The 15,396-nt window shown below is 44.2% G+C and overlaps 1 protein-coding gene across 1 annotated transcript; it reads left to right on the top strand.

Moving 5' to 3' along the window:
- Window positions 1-12,429: 12,429 nt before the first annotated feature.
- On the top strand, window positions 12,430-13,855 carry LOC117851610 (auxin-responsive protein IAA23). The gene is made up of 4 exons (XM_034733456.2): window positions 12,430-12,756; window positions 12,876-13,166; window positions 13,246-13,307; window positions 13,400-13,855. Exons 1-4 carry the CDS (start codon window positions 12,593-12,595, stop codon window positions 13,420-13,422), a joined length of 540 nt encoding a protein of 179 aa, XP_034589347.1. The 5' UTR covers window positions 12,430-12,592; the 3' UTR covers window positions 13,423-13,855.
- The last annotated feature ends 1,541 nt before the right edge of the window (window positions 13,856-15,396 follow it).

The raw sequence follows: 15,396 nt of genomic DNA, 5'->3' as shown, positions 1-15,396 counted from the left end.
TTTTAAGGGATCTATGACTCGAGTCAATTATATATAGAAATTCAGTAAACATTCTTTTGCGAGTAAAATTGCAGTAAACATTATTTATAAAGGGACAAAAGAAGTAGATGTTGCCCCGAACCTACATGACATTTTTGTTTGAACTGAAAGGGTCCAAAGAGTAATATGTTATATCGTATATATCTATAAATATAATTTAGGCTTACCTTATCGTCTAGAATCAATTTTTTTAAAAAAAATGTGAATTAGTTATTGATTAAGTGTATTAGATATGCCTGGAGGGTGCCGATTTTTTTTTATTGTTCGTTGTCCCAAAAATCTCAAATTGGTTTCTTAAATCCAAATACTAATACACATAGTTGTCATCATTGGTACATCCCCTAATGCTAACGCGAGAATGCGAGATGTCTTGACTTAGCGCATGTATGTTCCATGTAGTTCCATATCTATTTTTTAGTTCCGAAATTATAGCTATTTATTAGCCGTATTTGATATGGACTCTTTAGGTTAGTTTAAATCGTTAGATCTTTATAAAATCCAATGATGTATATCTTTTTTTAATTAACATGGGAATTTTTAGATGCCTGGGCAAACGTGATGTCTTTTTTAATAGATGGTATAACACTATACTGATTTGGCGAAGTCTTAAAATGAAAGTGTTTGCGACTGTATATAGATAGCATTGTGGCACATGGTAATTGCGTGTGGACATGACCTACACCGGCACAACAGCATGCTTGGTAGGCTCTTGAGTACCACGTGCTTGCCAAATTAGGTCTTCGAGATATATGGTTAACTAATAGCTGAATATAGATGGCATATATCAGTGATTTGGATCTCATCCGTATAGGCATCATGTTTTATTTTTTGAATTCCGAATTTAGGCATATTTATTGTTTTATTTGGTATGGATTCTTTGAGCTAGTCTAGGCCGTTAGATCTTCATAAAATCCAACGGTGTATACTCTTCTCTTTTTTGGATTATCGTGATAATTTCTAAACTCTCTCGATGAACGTAGTGGCTTCTTTTAACTCTATTATATTAAGATAATAATAGATGGAAACTGATAAAAGTTTTTAAAATGCGCAAGTAGTTCATAATGTCGCAACAATAATGAGAGATTGATTAACGAGAAGAGGATCTCTCTGCCAATAGGTTGGTTAGGCCGTTAGCTTGCAACATGTTCATCTCTCTGCCGGGTTTTAGTACTCCAGCACACGCATATACTCGTGCACGTCGTCGCATCAGCTGATGATGATGCGCTGAAATATGATTCTTTGCCCAAGCGGCTGCCACGAGATCGCTCATGAGACCTCACATGGTACACCTACACCGAGCGGCATGATACAGTTATAACGGCAGCTGGTTAGTTGCGTCTTTGCTAATTGACTGGTTGTTGAGAGAAGAGCGCCCGCGACGCACATATTACTTCTCGCAACAGATCGAATAAATCTTGCACAATGCGCCGCAGATTCGATTGCCATGATATGATGATGGCCACTGCACAATTATACATGCTCGAGCGGTTGCATCAAATTAAGCAAACTGAGAGGGCTAATCAAACACCTTCTCGACATTAAGGAATAGGGGAGGAGATTGAGCTCGACATTGTGATGTACTCCTTTCGTCCCTTTTTATCTGTTGTTATCACTTCCCGAGAATTCAAATATAATCAACTTTGACCAAACATATATAAAAAAATATTAATATTTATGATACATAATTAGTATCATTAGATACACTAGTAGAGAACTCACCTTCCATCCACCCCTTTAGTCCCGGTTTAAATTTGGCCCGTGACTAAAAGTGGCGCGCCACCGTAGGTCAGATTGTGGGGGAGCTTTAGTCCCGGTTGTAAATACCAACCGGGACTAAAGCCCCCCTTTAGTCCTGGTTGTAACAGCTAGATTTTTCACACCGATGGCGCCCCCCTTTTGTCCTGGTTGGAAACTCCAACCGGGAAAAAAGCCTCACCCTTTTGTCCCGGTTGGGGTTACCAACCGGTACAAAAGGTTTACTTCCGGTTGGAAATTCCAACCGGGACATATTGTCGCGGTTGGAATTTCCAACCGGGAGTAAACTACCAACCGGGACAAAAGGGGTTTGGTTTTGTCCCGGTTGGAATTTCCAACCGGGACAAAATCTTCTCCCCTATAAAATCGCAAGACAAAGACCTCTTCTTCCTCCTCTAACCCGAGCCACTCCACTCCACTAGAGAGCTTCATCCTCCTCTCCATGGCGAGGAAACAACCTAGGGGAGGTGTTGCCCGAATTTTTTTCCTCATTTTCGTGGGGATTTTACTCGTCCAAAGTGTTGTGAAGTTTAGCCATTTCATCCTCCTTTCATTTATTGTCATTATCCTTTGTTTTATGCTTTAGAGAGGGAGAAAAAATTAGTTTTTTGGAATGAGGGAGAATGGAGAGGATTCTTATTTATACATGTTTTTCAGCTAGAATATGATGGATAGTTAGCTTGTTATATACGATTCATATTAGTTAAAACAACTTGATGTGTGGGAGAATGTGAGGGAGAATGGAGAGGATTTTAAGCTAGAATGTGAGGAAGAATGGAGAGTAAATGTGAGCGGAGAATAGAGAGGATTTCTATATTATATATGAGAAAAAATTAGAGTAAATGTGTTTGTAATATTTAGTCATTGCAATAAAATTAAGGTAAATAAATTGTAGGTGTAAGAAAATAGAATTTGGTCATTGCTACATTTTTTCATGTCACTATAATTTAACAATTAACAATTGTATTTATTTGACCAATAATTTATTTATCTCATGTTTAATGCAAGAACTAAATATTATAAACAATAATCCTATACGAAACCCTATGTTCATTTTCCACGTAATATGATACAGATATACCGGCAATGGATGTATAATGCAGACAGACAGACCAAGGAGTTTGTTGATGGTTTGCATTATTTTCTCAAAGTGGCCAAAACGAACAAGCTAGAGAACGGGTTCATATGTTGTACATGCTTCCAATGGAGTAATAAGAAGGACTACTCTTCCTGGGGCACTGTTCATAGCCACTTGCTTAGATACGGTTACATGCCTAACTATTTGGTTTGAACCAAGCACGTTGAAAGAGGGGTTGTAATGAAAGACGACAAAGAAGAGGAGGATGATAACAACATTCCGGACTGAGCTGCAGGCCAAGCTTTTGCAGATACTACAATGGGCGAGGCTGATGAAGATGAGTTTGCAGAAGATGGACCTACTGATGATCTTGGTTAGGTGCTACGGAATGCACACAGAGATTGCAAAATTGAGAAGGAATCAGAAAAGTTGCAGCGCATGATAAATGATCACAAAAAATTGTTGTACCCAGATTGCAAGTAGAATTTATGCAATGGAAGGTCAAAAATGGTGTGCCCGATAAGGTATTTCAGGGGATGTTGAAAATTGTCAAGAAGATTCTTTCCGAGAATAATGAATTGCCGTCCACAACATATGAAGCTAAACAGATTATTTGCCCTCTGGGATTGGAGGTTCAGAAGATACACACATACCCTAATGACTGTATCCTCTATCATGGTGATGAATACGAGAAATTGGATGCTTGTCCTATGTGTGGAGCGCTGCGGCATAAGATCAGGTGAGATGATCCTGGTTATGTCGAGGGGCAGCCTCCCAAGAAGAGAGTTCCCGTGCAGGTGATGTGGTATTTCCCTATGATACCATGTTTGAAGCGTTTGTTCAGAAACAAGGCGAATGCTAAGTTGATGCGATGGTGAAAAGAAAAACGTAAGCAAGATGAGATACTGAGACACCCCACGGATGGGGCCCAGTGGAGATCAATTGATAGAGCATTCCCGAACTTTGAAAGTGATGCAAGGAACATAAGGTTTGGTTTAAGTACTGATGGATTCAATCCATTCGGTGAGTTGAGTAGTGGTCATAGTACTTGGCCTGTGACCCTATGCATGTTCAACCTTCCTCCTTGGTTGTGCATGAAGCGGAAGTTCATTTTGATGCCAGAGCTTATCCAAGGTCCAAAACAACCCGACAACGACATTGACGTGTATCTAAGACCGTTGGTTGATGAACTTTTACTGCTCTAAAAGGAAAAAGGTATACGTGTGTGGGATGAGGATAAACAAAGAGCTTTGACCTATGAGCATTGTTATTCGTAACCATCAATGATTGACCTGTGTTGAGTAACCTTTCGGGACAGACAAAGAAGGGATATCGGGCCTGCACCCACTGTTTAGACGACACAGACAGCATGTATTTGAAGCATTGTAAGAAGGTCGTATATATGGGCCATCATCGATTTCTCCCTGCTAACCGTCCGTTGAGAAAGAGAGGGATGCATTTCAAAGGGGCACCGGACCATCGTAAAAAATGTGCACACCGTAATGGAAAGCGTGTCTTTGAGATGATAAAGGATGTAAGGGTAGTCTTTAGAAAGGGTCTTGGTAGTGAACCTGTTTTGAATGATGATAACAGATGTGCACCCATGTGAAAGAAGAAGTCAATATTTTGGGAGCTACCTTATTAGGAAATCCTAGAGATCCACAACTCAATAGACATGATGCACCTGACGAAGAATCTTTGCGTGAACGTGCTAGGCTTCATGGTGTTTATGGGAACTCAAAAGATACATTGGAAGCACGACAGGACCTGAAACGTATGAAGCAACAAGATGACCTACATCCGGAAAAGAGAGATAATGGACAGCACTACTTATGTCCTGCCAGTTACACTCTCAGCAAGAGAAGGATAGCATGTTTGAATGCATGAATAGTATCAAGGTTCCGTCTGGGTACTCCTCGAATATAAAGGGAATAATAAATATGAAAGAAAAGAAATTCACAAATCTCAAGGCCCAAGATTGCCACCTGTTGATGACCCAGTTGCTTCTAGTTGCACTGAGGGGTATTCTACTAGAGAATGTCTGATTGGCGCTTGTAAAGCTATGCGCGTTTGTCAATGCAATTTCGCAGAAGACAATCGATCCAACCAAGCTAGTAGAGCTACAGAACGATATGGTGCAATGTCTTATCAGCTTTGAGTTGGTATTTCCACCATCCTTCTTCAATATTATGACGCACCTTCTGGTTCACCTAGTCAAAGAGATTACTATTCTCGGTCCAGTATTTCTGCACAATATGTGGCCTTTCGAGAGGTTCATGTTAGTCCTAAAAAACTATATTCTTAATCGTGCACATCCAGAAGGAAGCATCACCAAGGGATATGGAACAGAGGAGGTTATTGAGTTTTGTGTTGATTTTATTGACTCAATTAATTCAATTGGGGTTCCAACTTCACGCCACGAGAGGAGGCTGTGGGGAACGGGCACCCTTGGAAGGAAATCAAGTTTGAGAAATGATACTAATTTGTTCCACAAGACACACTTCACTGTTTTGCAACAATCATCCTTCGTGGCTCCGTATATCAAGCAACACAAGCAGATTCTATTTTCCCAACACCCGATGCAATCCAATGCCTGGATTATAGATCATCACATGGATACTTTTCCCTCTTGGTTGCGTCAACACCGCATGGGTAACTCTGAGATTCACCCACAACTCTCTTGGTTAGCCAGGGGACCTTCTAGCACAATTGTGAAATTCCAAGGCTACGAGATAAATGGTTATACATTTTTCACGAGAACCCAAGATCAGAAAAGCACGAACAAGAATAGTGGTGTCCGCATAGATGCCATAGACAGCAACAGGAGCAAGGACTCGTATTATGGTTTCATAGAGGAGATATGGGAACTGGACTACGGACTACTGAACATCCCTCTGTTTCGTTGCCAATGGGTGAAGCTAACTGGAGGTGGCGTAACAAAAGATCAGTATGGAATGACAATAGTGGACCTAACCAAGACTGGATACAATGATGAACCATTCGTCCTTGCCAATAATGTGCATCAGGTTTTCTATGTGAAGGACATGTCTAGCAAACCCAAGAAAAAGTCAGAAGAGCCATGGGAGCCAAAGCGCCACATAATTCTTCCAGGTAAAAGAAAAATCGTGGGAGTCGAGGACAAAACAGACCAATCAGATGATTATAATCAGTTTGATGGCATGCCTCCATTCGCTGTTGAAGTTGACCCAACCATCATGCTAGCTAAAGAAGAGGTTTCGTACTTACACCGCGATCATGACCAAGGAACTTTTGTGAAGAAGAAGTTTTTTAACCAAGGAACTTTTGTGAAGAAGAAGTTTTTTAACGTTACATTGTAATGCACTAAATATGCTTAACCTTTATGTAAAGTTACATTGTAAAGTTCTATGATTTCATGTACTACTTGATACAATTTTTAATTTAACATATCTATGATTTCATGTGTGTTTCAATTAGTTGAGGTGAAGATTTATTCGATCAATATGAACAATAATGTTAACCACATATATCAATTGAATTTTTTGCACATTGAAATTATTTAATTGCATAGTTTCTTGATGATAGTAATGCATTAAAATAATTATTTTAGAAACTAAAATAACTAAGTATAGAATTAATGACTGATTCAATCTTATTTTAAATATACTTGCTAATTTAATATATTTTTGCATGTTCGAAATATGTAAAGTTTTTTTCTATAACAAAACCAATTGAAAACATATATAAATTTGTGTGTTTAAATTAGTTGAGGTGAAGATTTATTCAATCAATATGAACAATGTTAACCACATACATCAATGGAATTTTTCGCGCGTTGAAATTATTTAATTGAATAGTTTCTTAATGATAGTGATGCAGTAAAATAATTATTTTACAAACTAAAAGAACTAGTATAGAATTAATGACTCATTCAAACTTATTGTAAATATATTTGCTAATTTAATATATTTTTGCATGTTCAAAATATGTAAAGTTCTTATTTTTTCCTTTCTAAAATCCAGTGAAAACATACATAAAATCTATTTGCAAAAAACAGGCTGGAGATGAAAATTGGAATTTTTCGCTCATGGAAGCAACCTGAGCCAAGAGGATGGGACACTGGTCTTCAATGAGACAATACGTCTGAAGGCCAAAAGGCTTATCAAGAACATTGAAGATGCTAAAGCTAGGAGGTTGAAGGTGGATCGAGAGAATGATGAGCTCACATTGGCCCTCGGGAATCCCAAGCACCCAGGACGTTGCCGAGGGTACGGGGTTGTTCCGTGGTAGTACGTTTTCCGAGGGGACATCGACGCGTACAGAAGTCGCAAACGAAGAAAGGAACCGTAAGAGGAGAACTGGCGGTGCATGTTAGAATCCAAAGTGCATTCACAAGAAGTAAGAATGCAGGAGGAAATCAATCGTCGAGTGGCCCTAGCAGTTGCCGAGTTGGCCCAATCTTGAGCACTGCCGGATTCAAACGTCATCAGCCCTTCTCAATGCCTCGAGAGCAGTTGTGCTTCCACAGGGGTCCCCGAGGAGCAGACGCCAAGATTACCCGTGGACGAGCAACGGTACCCTGTGGATGTCATCACGCAACGCACCTCATGTGAGCTGCATAGACCATTCGGCAACATCACCATTAAGGTATACTTATACATAATATTTATGCAATCTTCTCAATCCATCCATGCCTCAGGAGTTTAATAACTTCTTTATTTCTGCTATATGTACAGGTGGCATGCAGGAGTGCCTTACCAATCCTGCCAGGGCAGACAAGCCATGGTATGGAGATTCCACTGGCTACGCCAGCGTCAGCCTAGAGCAGCTTGTTGATAGCCAATATGAAGGCCTAGAGCTCGACCTCCCGGGAGGCGATGGGGAAAGGACACTAGGAGATGCGTTTCATGGAATCATTCTATGACGCAAATGCTACATCATCATCCCCGGCACGGAGGCATCACTGCTCCCCGTAGATCCCCCGCAGCGACCATCTCCTCAAAGCTCAAGACCGTCATCTCCACCACGGCCTGCTCCAGGACCGTCATCTTCAACACAACTTGCTCCAGGACCGTCGTCACCATCGGGACCGTCGTTTCCTGCTCGATCACGGTCTCTATCTCCAGCACATCCTGGTGGTGCGAGCAACGACGACAACAACACCCCTCCCCGATTACCGTCGCGGGGACTAAGAGCCGCATCGAGCAAGGAACCTGCAGCACCACTTAAGAAGTCGCGACCACCGCCTTCCAAGCTAAGATAGCAAAAGAAGAAAACAAAGGAGATGGAGCCACCGCCAGTAGATCGAAGACAATTAAATTTTTTTAAAGAAAATGTCAGAAGCAGCCAAGAAGATGATGCCACAACTATCGAACTACGACCGGGCATTAGTCAAGGCTGATGTGAGGCAAAAAAAGGAAAGTCATGTTCAAGTGGAACTGTCCCCCACCTTGGGCATCTACCAGAAAAAGACGGTAAAAATATAGCAGCAATGCCCTTGGATCAACAAGCACATATCGTGAAATTCATGCAAGAAACAGGTATGTCCCATGCTGAATGTCTAGGGCAAGTTGATCTGCTAGCTGCACAACCAGTTGTACCAAAATGGACCTTTGAGCTAGGCAAGTCTCTAGTAAGTCCTGAATTGGTATGAAAGCTATCCACGAAGATGTACGAATTTCATGAATGGTACATGAAGCAGTCTGCCGACGAGAGGGAAATGTTCAGTCTTAAGGTAAAACTAATAGATTTTTTCGGCGAAGGCGAGAAAGTCTTGTGGCTGCAATTCAAGGATATATATACGAAGTGTACCATCAGGATGCCTTTGACATCTCTCTCATCAACGCTTGGGCTCTATAAGTGTCTATTTATCTATATGTAAATTTTGGCTCATATCATTATTTTTTGTGCGTGCGCCGCCCTACTAAATTCGTCTTCTATTTTATGTAGGATGCTAATTCAGACGTACCGTAGAGAAGCGTACTTCCATGTTGGCTTCATGGATCCATCCCTAGTTAACCAAAACCAGATATGGGATCAGCTAGAGAAAACGTTGGAGGAGGTATACAATATCCTGGACAAACAATATTACAAGAGTTACATACTACTGCCATACAACTTTGAGTAAGTGTGGGTACCGTCTATTTTCGTTTTCTTTTTCTTACCTGATAATGTTAGTTAGCTCTAATATGAACATTTATGTACGCAGTTTTCACTATATCCTCCTAGTAATTGAGCCTAATAGAAGTCACGTCATTGTGCTTGATTCATTGAGGAACCCACCGAAGGACTACGAAGACATTCAAGACATGCTAAACTTGTAATAATTCTAAATCTTTATCTCTATCCAAAAGTTTGTTTCCTAAATTTTCACCTAACACTGTATCATTCATCATTTTAATCCGCAGCGCATGGAAATATCTCCTCAAGAAACAAAAAGGTCCATTTAAAGAAAAACTTACATCCAAAACAGACTTCCCGGTATGTATGAAGTTTGCACATTTTGTACATTCTATAGCACGAATATTCATAACTTATTTTTTTCCCACTGAAGTGCTTAAGACAGGAACCCGGGAATAATCTATGTGGCTACTATGTCTGTGAGCACATGTACATTTTTGTGGGACCCCGCCGCATGAGATGAAAGTACGTAAAATAAAACTATTAATAGTTAATTATTTTCTAGCTCCTGATATTTAATTGTTCGTGTAACATTCACATATTTCCCAATTACAGATGTATAATATTCAACTAAAACTCTTAGAGATGGAAAGAATAGGGACAATATGTGAAGGTCTCGTGGGATTCCTGGTGAACGAGGTGGTAAATCCACAAGAAGAATTTCATTACAATGGATGAAAATTAGACGCACCGAGCAACACCTCGACAGGAAGAACCTAGGATGACCGGGACAAATTTTTGTATATTTATACTAATTGTATAAATACTAGTTTGATTTGTATAATATGCTAAGATTTGTATAGTATGCTAAGAATTGTATAGTATACTAAGAATTGTATAGATAGTAATTGTATAAATAATAGTTTGATTTGTATAAATACTAGTTTGATTTCATTACTAAAAAACTCTTAAGTACTCAAGGGTAATTAAAGGGGTACGTGATGCATGAAATTACAGGCACCATGCAGGCAGGCGCCTATAACTTCATGCATGCCCTTTAGTCCCAGTTGGATGACCCAGGACTAAAGACCCCCTTTCGTCTCGAAAATTTTATCCGGGATAGTTTTTAGAGAGATTTGAGGTCTACCAACCGGGATTAAAACCGAGTTTTCTACCAGTGATAGATCGTTAAATCTATTTTCATAATAAATTTATTTAAAAATATAAATGTTGCTAATATTTTTCACGGCGACATATATTAAGGATAAACCAACTGCAGTCGTTATCGCTGTCTAAATCCTTCACCTTTAGAATACATCTCAGCGCAAAAGCACATGATTGAGCAGCAGTCTAGCAGAGAAGAAATTAAACCACAAATCAGAAGAGATGCTGAGACCGTGCATTCCAAGTATAGCACTCAACGTCACCGTCGACGACGTCGTCGCGGTTTCACCCGACAGGCATATCCACAAGTATCCGCTTAATCTATTTCGTAATGGCGTTTAGGGGAGCAGGCAGGACGATGCCGAGCTACGCTTTCGGCCCAAACCCCTGCGCTTTGGCCTAGTTTAATCAAGTTAGTGGTGGTCAAATCGGGGCATGATCCCCCTAAACCCCTCCCTCGATCTCCCATCTCGCCCGGCTCAATTATCTATCCGTCCCCCTTGGCTTTTCTTAGGGTTTCGAGCGAACGATTCGTGCGTGGGAGGCGCGCGCGGCGGAACATCTCCTCGTGCCCGGCCACTACCTAGGGCTCATTCCCACCTGCCGTTTCTTTGCCAGTAATGCCCTCCGTCAGGTTTGCCAAAGCTTTCAAAGGCGAGGAATGGTGCGGCCTCTAGGCCTGTATTGTATTGGTGTAGGGCTTGATTTCCTGGGATGATTCCAACAGAAAGGTGCATCATGGATATCTCCTCAGATATGGCTTTGTGAGTGATCTGAGGCCTATCATCGGCAGATAATAGCTAGCACTGCTGCATTGCCTGTAACTGCAAGACACATCGGGGTGCGGTTGGTAGCGTCGTCAGCTTTGTAGTAGTGCCTTCAATTGTTGAACCGAAGTATACCGAACAGATGCTCGATCAGTTCCTAATAAAACTAGCATTGTTGGGAATTCGGGAGCTTTTCTGCGCATGACCGGTGTGATCAGGTCAACTAGAGTAGTTTTGAGGAGGTAAATCAACGGTTCTTTACGAGCACGATCGTGTGTTCCAGTCTTCCAGACATCGGAAATTCGAATGCCGTGCAGAAAGATCAGTTGACGGCAATGTTTATTTCACCAAAAGTCAGTCAGGGGTCAAACCGTGGATGAAAATCCTAGTCTTACTGCATCACATCTTGAGCGCAGCTAGCAGCTAACGTATCTAATACTCTCCTAGCCACTAGTTAGGTGGCAGAAGCATCCAAAGGAAACTGATCAGCACCTAGCAGACATGAAAGTACCAAGTGGCCGGAGAGACATGCCGATCGAGTGAAGCGTAAAGGAGACGGCCGCCGGTGGGAAAGTCAGTCAGCAAGCGGGCACCCGATGCTGCCGAGCAGAAACGGAGGAAGCCGCGCCCGAGCACGCGCCGGTCAAGCTTTTCTCGGTCGGACGACGGGAAAGAGCACGGCAGGATCCCAACCCCAACCGCGGAGACGGGCAGGGGCTCCTCGCCTCGTCGGCTGGGGGTTGGAGCCGGGTGCTCGGTGCTCCTGCCGCGCACAACACGTCACCAACCCACTGAACCTGAACCGGGGCCGGGCGCGGAAGAAGGCATCGGGTTCGGCTGTCGTCAAAAGGCGAGCAGGGGACAGCGCGCCGACATGCCAACTGCCCCCCGGCCCTCCCTTCCCTTCTTCCTTCCCCCACTGCGCGCGACGACGGCGACCTGGCATCGGGCGTGGTCCCGGATCCTGACCAGTGGGTCTCACGTGCCTCCGCGCCACCTGTCAGCCGGATCGGGCGAGGCGCCCGGGGACCGGGACTGCCGGAGTGGGAGAGATCTCCATCGCCTTGTCCGCGCCCTTTTGTCTTCTCTTGCATTGCACTGCAAGGTTGTCTGTTCCTTGCTCGTGTCCCAAACGAGAGTTACTGTGCTGCTGCTAGAAAAGGTTCTTTCTTCGGCTTCCAGATGGTAGAATCAACCAACGTTTAATCCTGACAAAATCGAACTCTTGTTCGGTTAACTTGTAGTTCCGGTTCTTGCACCGAGCCTGGATCGAGTTTTACGCGACCCGCGAGGCCGCGAGTGCTGCGAGCCTGCTGTGAACGTGCGCGACACGCTCGTGGTCACTCACAGTCACAGCAACCGGCACCTGACAAGTGGCCAGCAGCGGCCGTAAAACTTCGGGGCCCTCCGGAACCCCAGAAGGTGCTGCCGCCGAACGCGCCCCTCCCACACGCGCGCGCGCGGCGGGGCCCGCGCCGACCGCGCGCATCTTTATAGGCAGCGGCATCGGCGCGGCCACCCCACGAATCGCGCACCATTCCTCGCTCACCACCATCGCACCGCACGCCCTCGCCTCCGACAGCGACCGCGCAACCGCGTCGTCCCCCGGTTCCTCTCCTCCGCAGCCGGCAGCCGCCAAGACAGCCGGGAAGACCCACCAGAGCAAAGCTAGCGCTCCACGGAGGCGACGATGACGACGAGCTCAGCCAACTCCGCGGCGTCCCCGGCCGTGTCCGGCCTCGACTACGACGACACTGCGCTCACCCTCGCCCTCCCGGGCTCCTCCTCCGACCCCGCCGCCGCCGCCGACCGCAAGCGCGCCCACGCCGACCACGACAAGCCGTCCTCCCCAAAGTAAGCACCGCCTCCAGTCCCCTCTCCCCCTTCTCCTCTCCCGCCGCGCGCACCGATCGGGGCGCCCGTGGATGATGGATCCTGGCTTTGTTGACTGACCTGGAGGCGACGATGTGCAGGGCGCGGGCGGTGGGGTGGCCACCGGTGCGCGCGTACCGGCGCAACGCGCTGCGCGACGAGGCCAAGCTCGTCAAGGTGGCCGTCGACGGCGCGCCGTACCTGCGCAAGGTGGACCTGGCGGCGCACGACGGGTACGCGGGCCTGCTCCGCGCGCTGCACGGCATGTTCGCCTCATGCCTCGGCGCCAATGGGGCCGGGAGGCTCGTGGACGCCGCTACCGGTGCCGAGTACGTGCCCACCTACGAGGACAAGGACGGCGACTGGATGCTCGTCGGAGACGTCCCCTTCAAGTAATTAGCTTGCCTCTTCTTCTCGCTAATCCACTTGGATTGTCAAGCGTGCTAATCAGTTTCTTCCACATGAACGCAGGATGTTCGTGGACTCGTGCAAGCGGATCCGTCTCATGAAGAGCTCCGAGGCTGTCAACCTATGTAAGAACCAAATCCATGTCCTATAGCTACAAGATCCACATACTTAGCTGATCATCGCACAAGTGCTAACGTTCCTTCTTTGCTTGATGCAGCTCCAAGGACATCATCCCAATGATTGTTGTCGTCGACGCATATGCGCTACGCTGCGGCGGTTAATTTGTCTGAATTTGTTCACAACAACGCGCGCAATGGAAGAGGCTTGGCTGCTCAGGTCCTCCATGCGCCTTATACACCGTAGGATCAGAGTTCAGTCTGTTGCTGTGTTCTGTACAGGCCACACACCACCCATGGGAACTTCTCTCAGTTCCAAGTGCCCCTTCTCTCGGCCGGACGGTTTGGTTTTTGGACGCCGGCGAGAAGTGCCACTTTGTCAGCTAGATTATTAGGCCGGCTTTTTCAGTTTCTTTCAGACTTGGTTTTCCATGTCAGTCTTTGTTTGCCCTCAGTCATCTTGTCTCGAGGGGTGTTGATGTATACAAGAATATGGTACATGCTGCGTGCTGTTTCCATTGTAAGGTCAAAGAATACAACTGTCACTGTTCTTGCAACTTCGGTAGCCTGATCTACTAACCCATCGTTTCCTGATATGTGGTGGTGTTTTATTCCATTGTTTGGAAATTCTGAGCTTGGCTTTGTGGATGGCGATTGCTGTGGAAAATTGGGGAGCAATGGTAGTGGAAAGCTGTGTGCTGGGATTGCGGCAGCTTGGATAACTTAACCCACTGAAGAAAATGGCGCAGGGACTGAACCCAAAGTGGAATGTTGAAAGGTCCAGCTGCCTAAATCTGCTGTTCACTTGACCTGGGTCATCCAAGGAACTGATCTTGTAGTTCACAACTTCACATAGCCGTGGATGAGACTGCACTCCAACTAGCCCTACCGTTTCGTCGTAAACATCATGATCCGAGAATTTCCAAATTTGTTCAGAAATTCAGTTGTCAGAAACACAATCATGATAACAGAGGTGCTGCTTAAGGTCTATCAGCTCAGAAGCACAAACGCCACATGTTTCCCTCTGAACCTAGCATGTAGCATTTCAGAACTTCCTGTTGCAGAAGACTCTTTCATTTCAGCCAGTCGTTTTGCTCCACCAGCTCTGATTCGGCCCATGGTTTTTAGCGCGGGGTGATGCAGGACCAGTCCCTACTGCAGTGTCTGCAGTTTCGTTCAGATGACGATGCCCACAGGATTCGCGTTTGGATGATGTATCTATACTAGCAGTTGCGCAATGATGTCTGTCGCTGAAAGCAACATCTTGCGGTTGCGGCTGCAATAATATTGTGCCAGTATTTTCCCAATAGAAATGACTGAAATAATATCTTGCCCAACTTTGTGTAATCAACTTATCATGTGAACCTGCCGCTGTAATCTGCCAGCTCTAATGTTGCACGACGTTGTAAATTGTTTCTAGCTATTAATGAAAAGATGTACTGGTATCTTGCGTATTCGAGAAAAAAAAGAAATGACTGTTTTGAAAAATGAAACTAAGTTTGCAATGTTGCTTGTAAACAGTTTGATACAAGGGTGGGAAATGTTTCAAAATGTTTTGAAAAACGAAAGTGAACTTGCAATGTTGCCTGTAAACAGTTTGATAAAGGGTAGGAAATGTTTCAAAATGCTTGTATATAATTAGAAGCTTCTTTCCTGCACTATAACTCACGGGCCAACCCAAGCCTATGTGCTTATTGCCAGAGGCTTGTATTAGTTTGCATGGACTAGCTAAGCTTGTGTTGCTATGGTTTTATTTGGTTACATAGTTTACCTTGAATACAATCATCTCTTTGTTGTTGAGGTAAATTTATATCAAAAAAGTTTAAAATACCATCTTCATGCATTGGATAACTCTCCGATTCTCTACCATCCAAACAAGATAATTGTCAAAGGAAATCAAATCAAACCATACAAATACTCCAAAAATTGAGGCAAAATCTAGAAGAAGCAAATGTAAAATAGAAAGTAATTCCAAAATGAAATATGATGAAATTTCAATCGTTTTGAGCTGAAGCACATTCCAAAGGACGGTCGTGGATAGAAGAGACAAGTTTGCCCATGCGAATTTGCTTCTACTTTTCTGACACCAAATATTTGA

Source organism: Setaria viridis, chromosome 4, assembly GCF_005286985.2.
Source record: "Setaria viridis chromosome 4, Setaria_viridis_v4.0, whole genome shotgun sequence".
Lineage (NCBI taxonomy): Eukaryota > Viridiplantae > Streptophyta > Magnoliopsida > Poales > Poaceae > Setaria > Setaria viridis.
This window is presented reverse-complemented; position numbering and strand designations above follow the sequence as displayed.

Coding starts and splice junctions, on each gene's coding strand:
- LOC117851610 (XM_034733456.2), top strand. CDS start 12,593: ATGACGACGAGCTCAGCCAACTCCGCGGCGTCCCCGGCCGTGTCCGGC. Junction 13,167..13,245: donor GTCGGAGACGTCCCCTTCAA/GTAATTAGCTTG, acceptor ACATGAACGCAG/GATGTTCGTGGACTCGTGCA. Junction 13,308..13,399: donor CTCCGAGGCTGTCAACCTAT/GTAAGAACCAAA, acceptor TGCTTGATGCAG/CTCCAAGGACATCATCCCAA.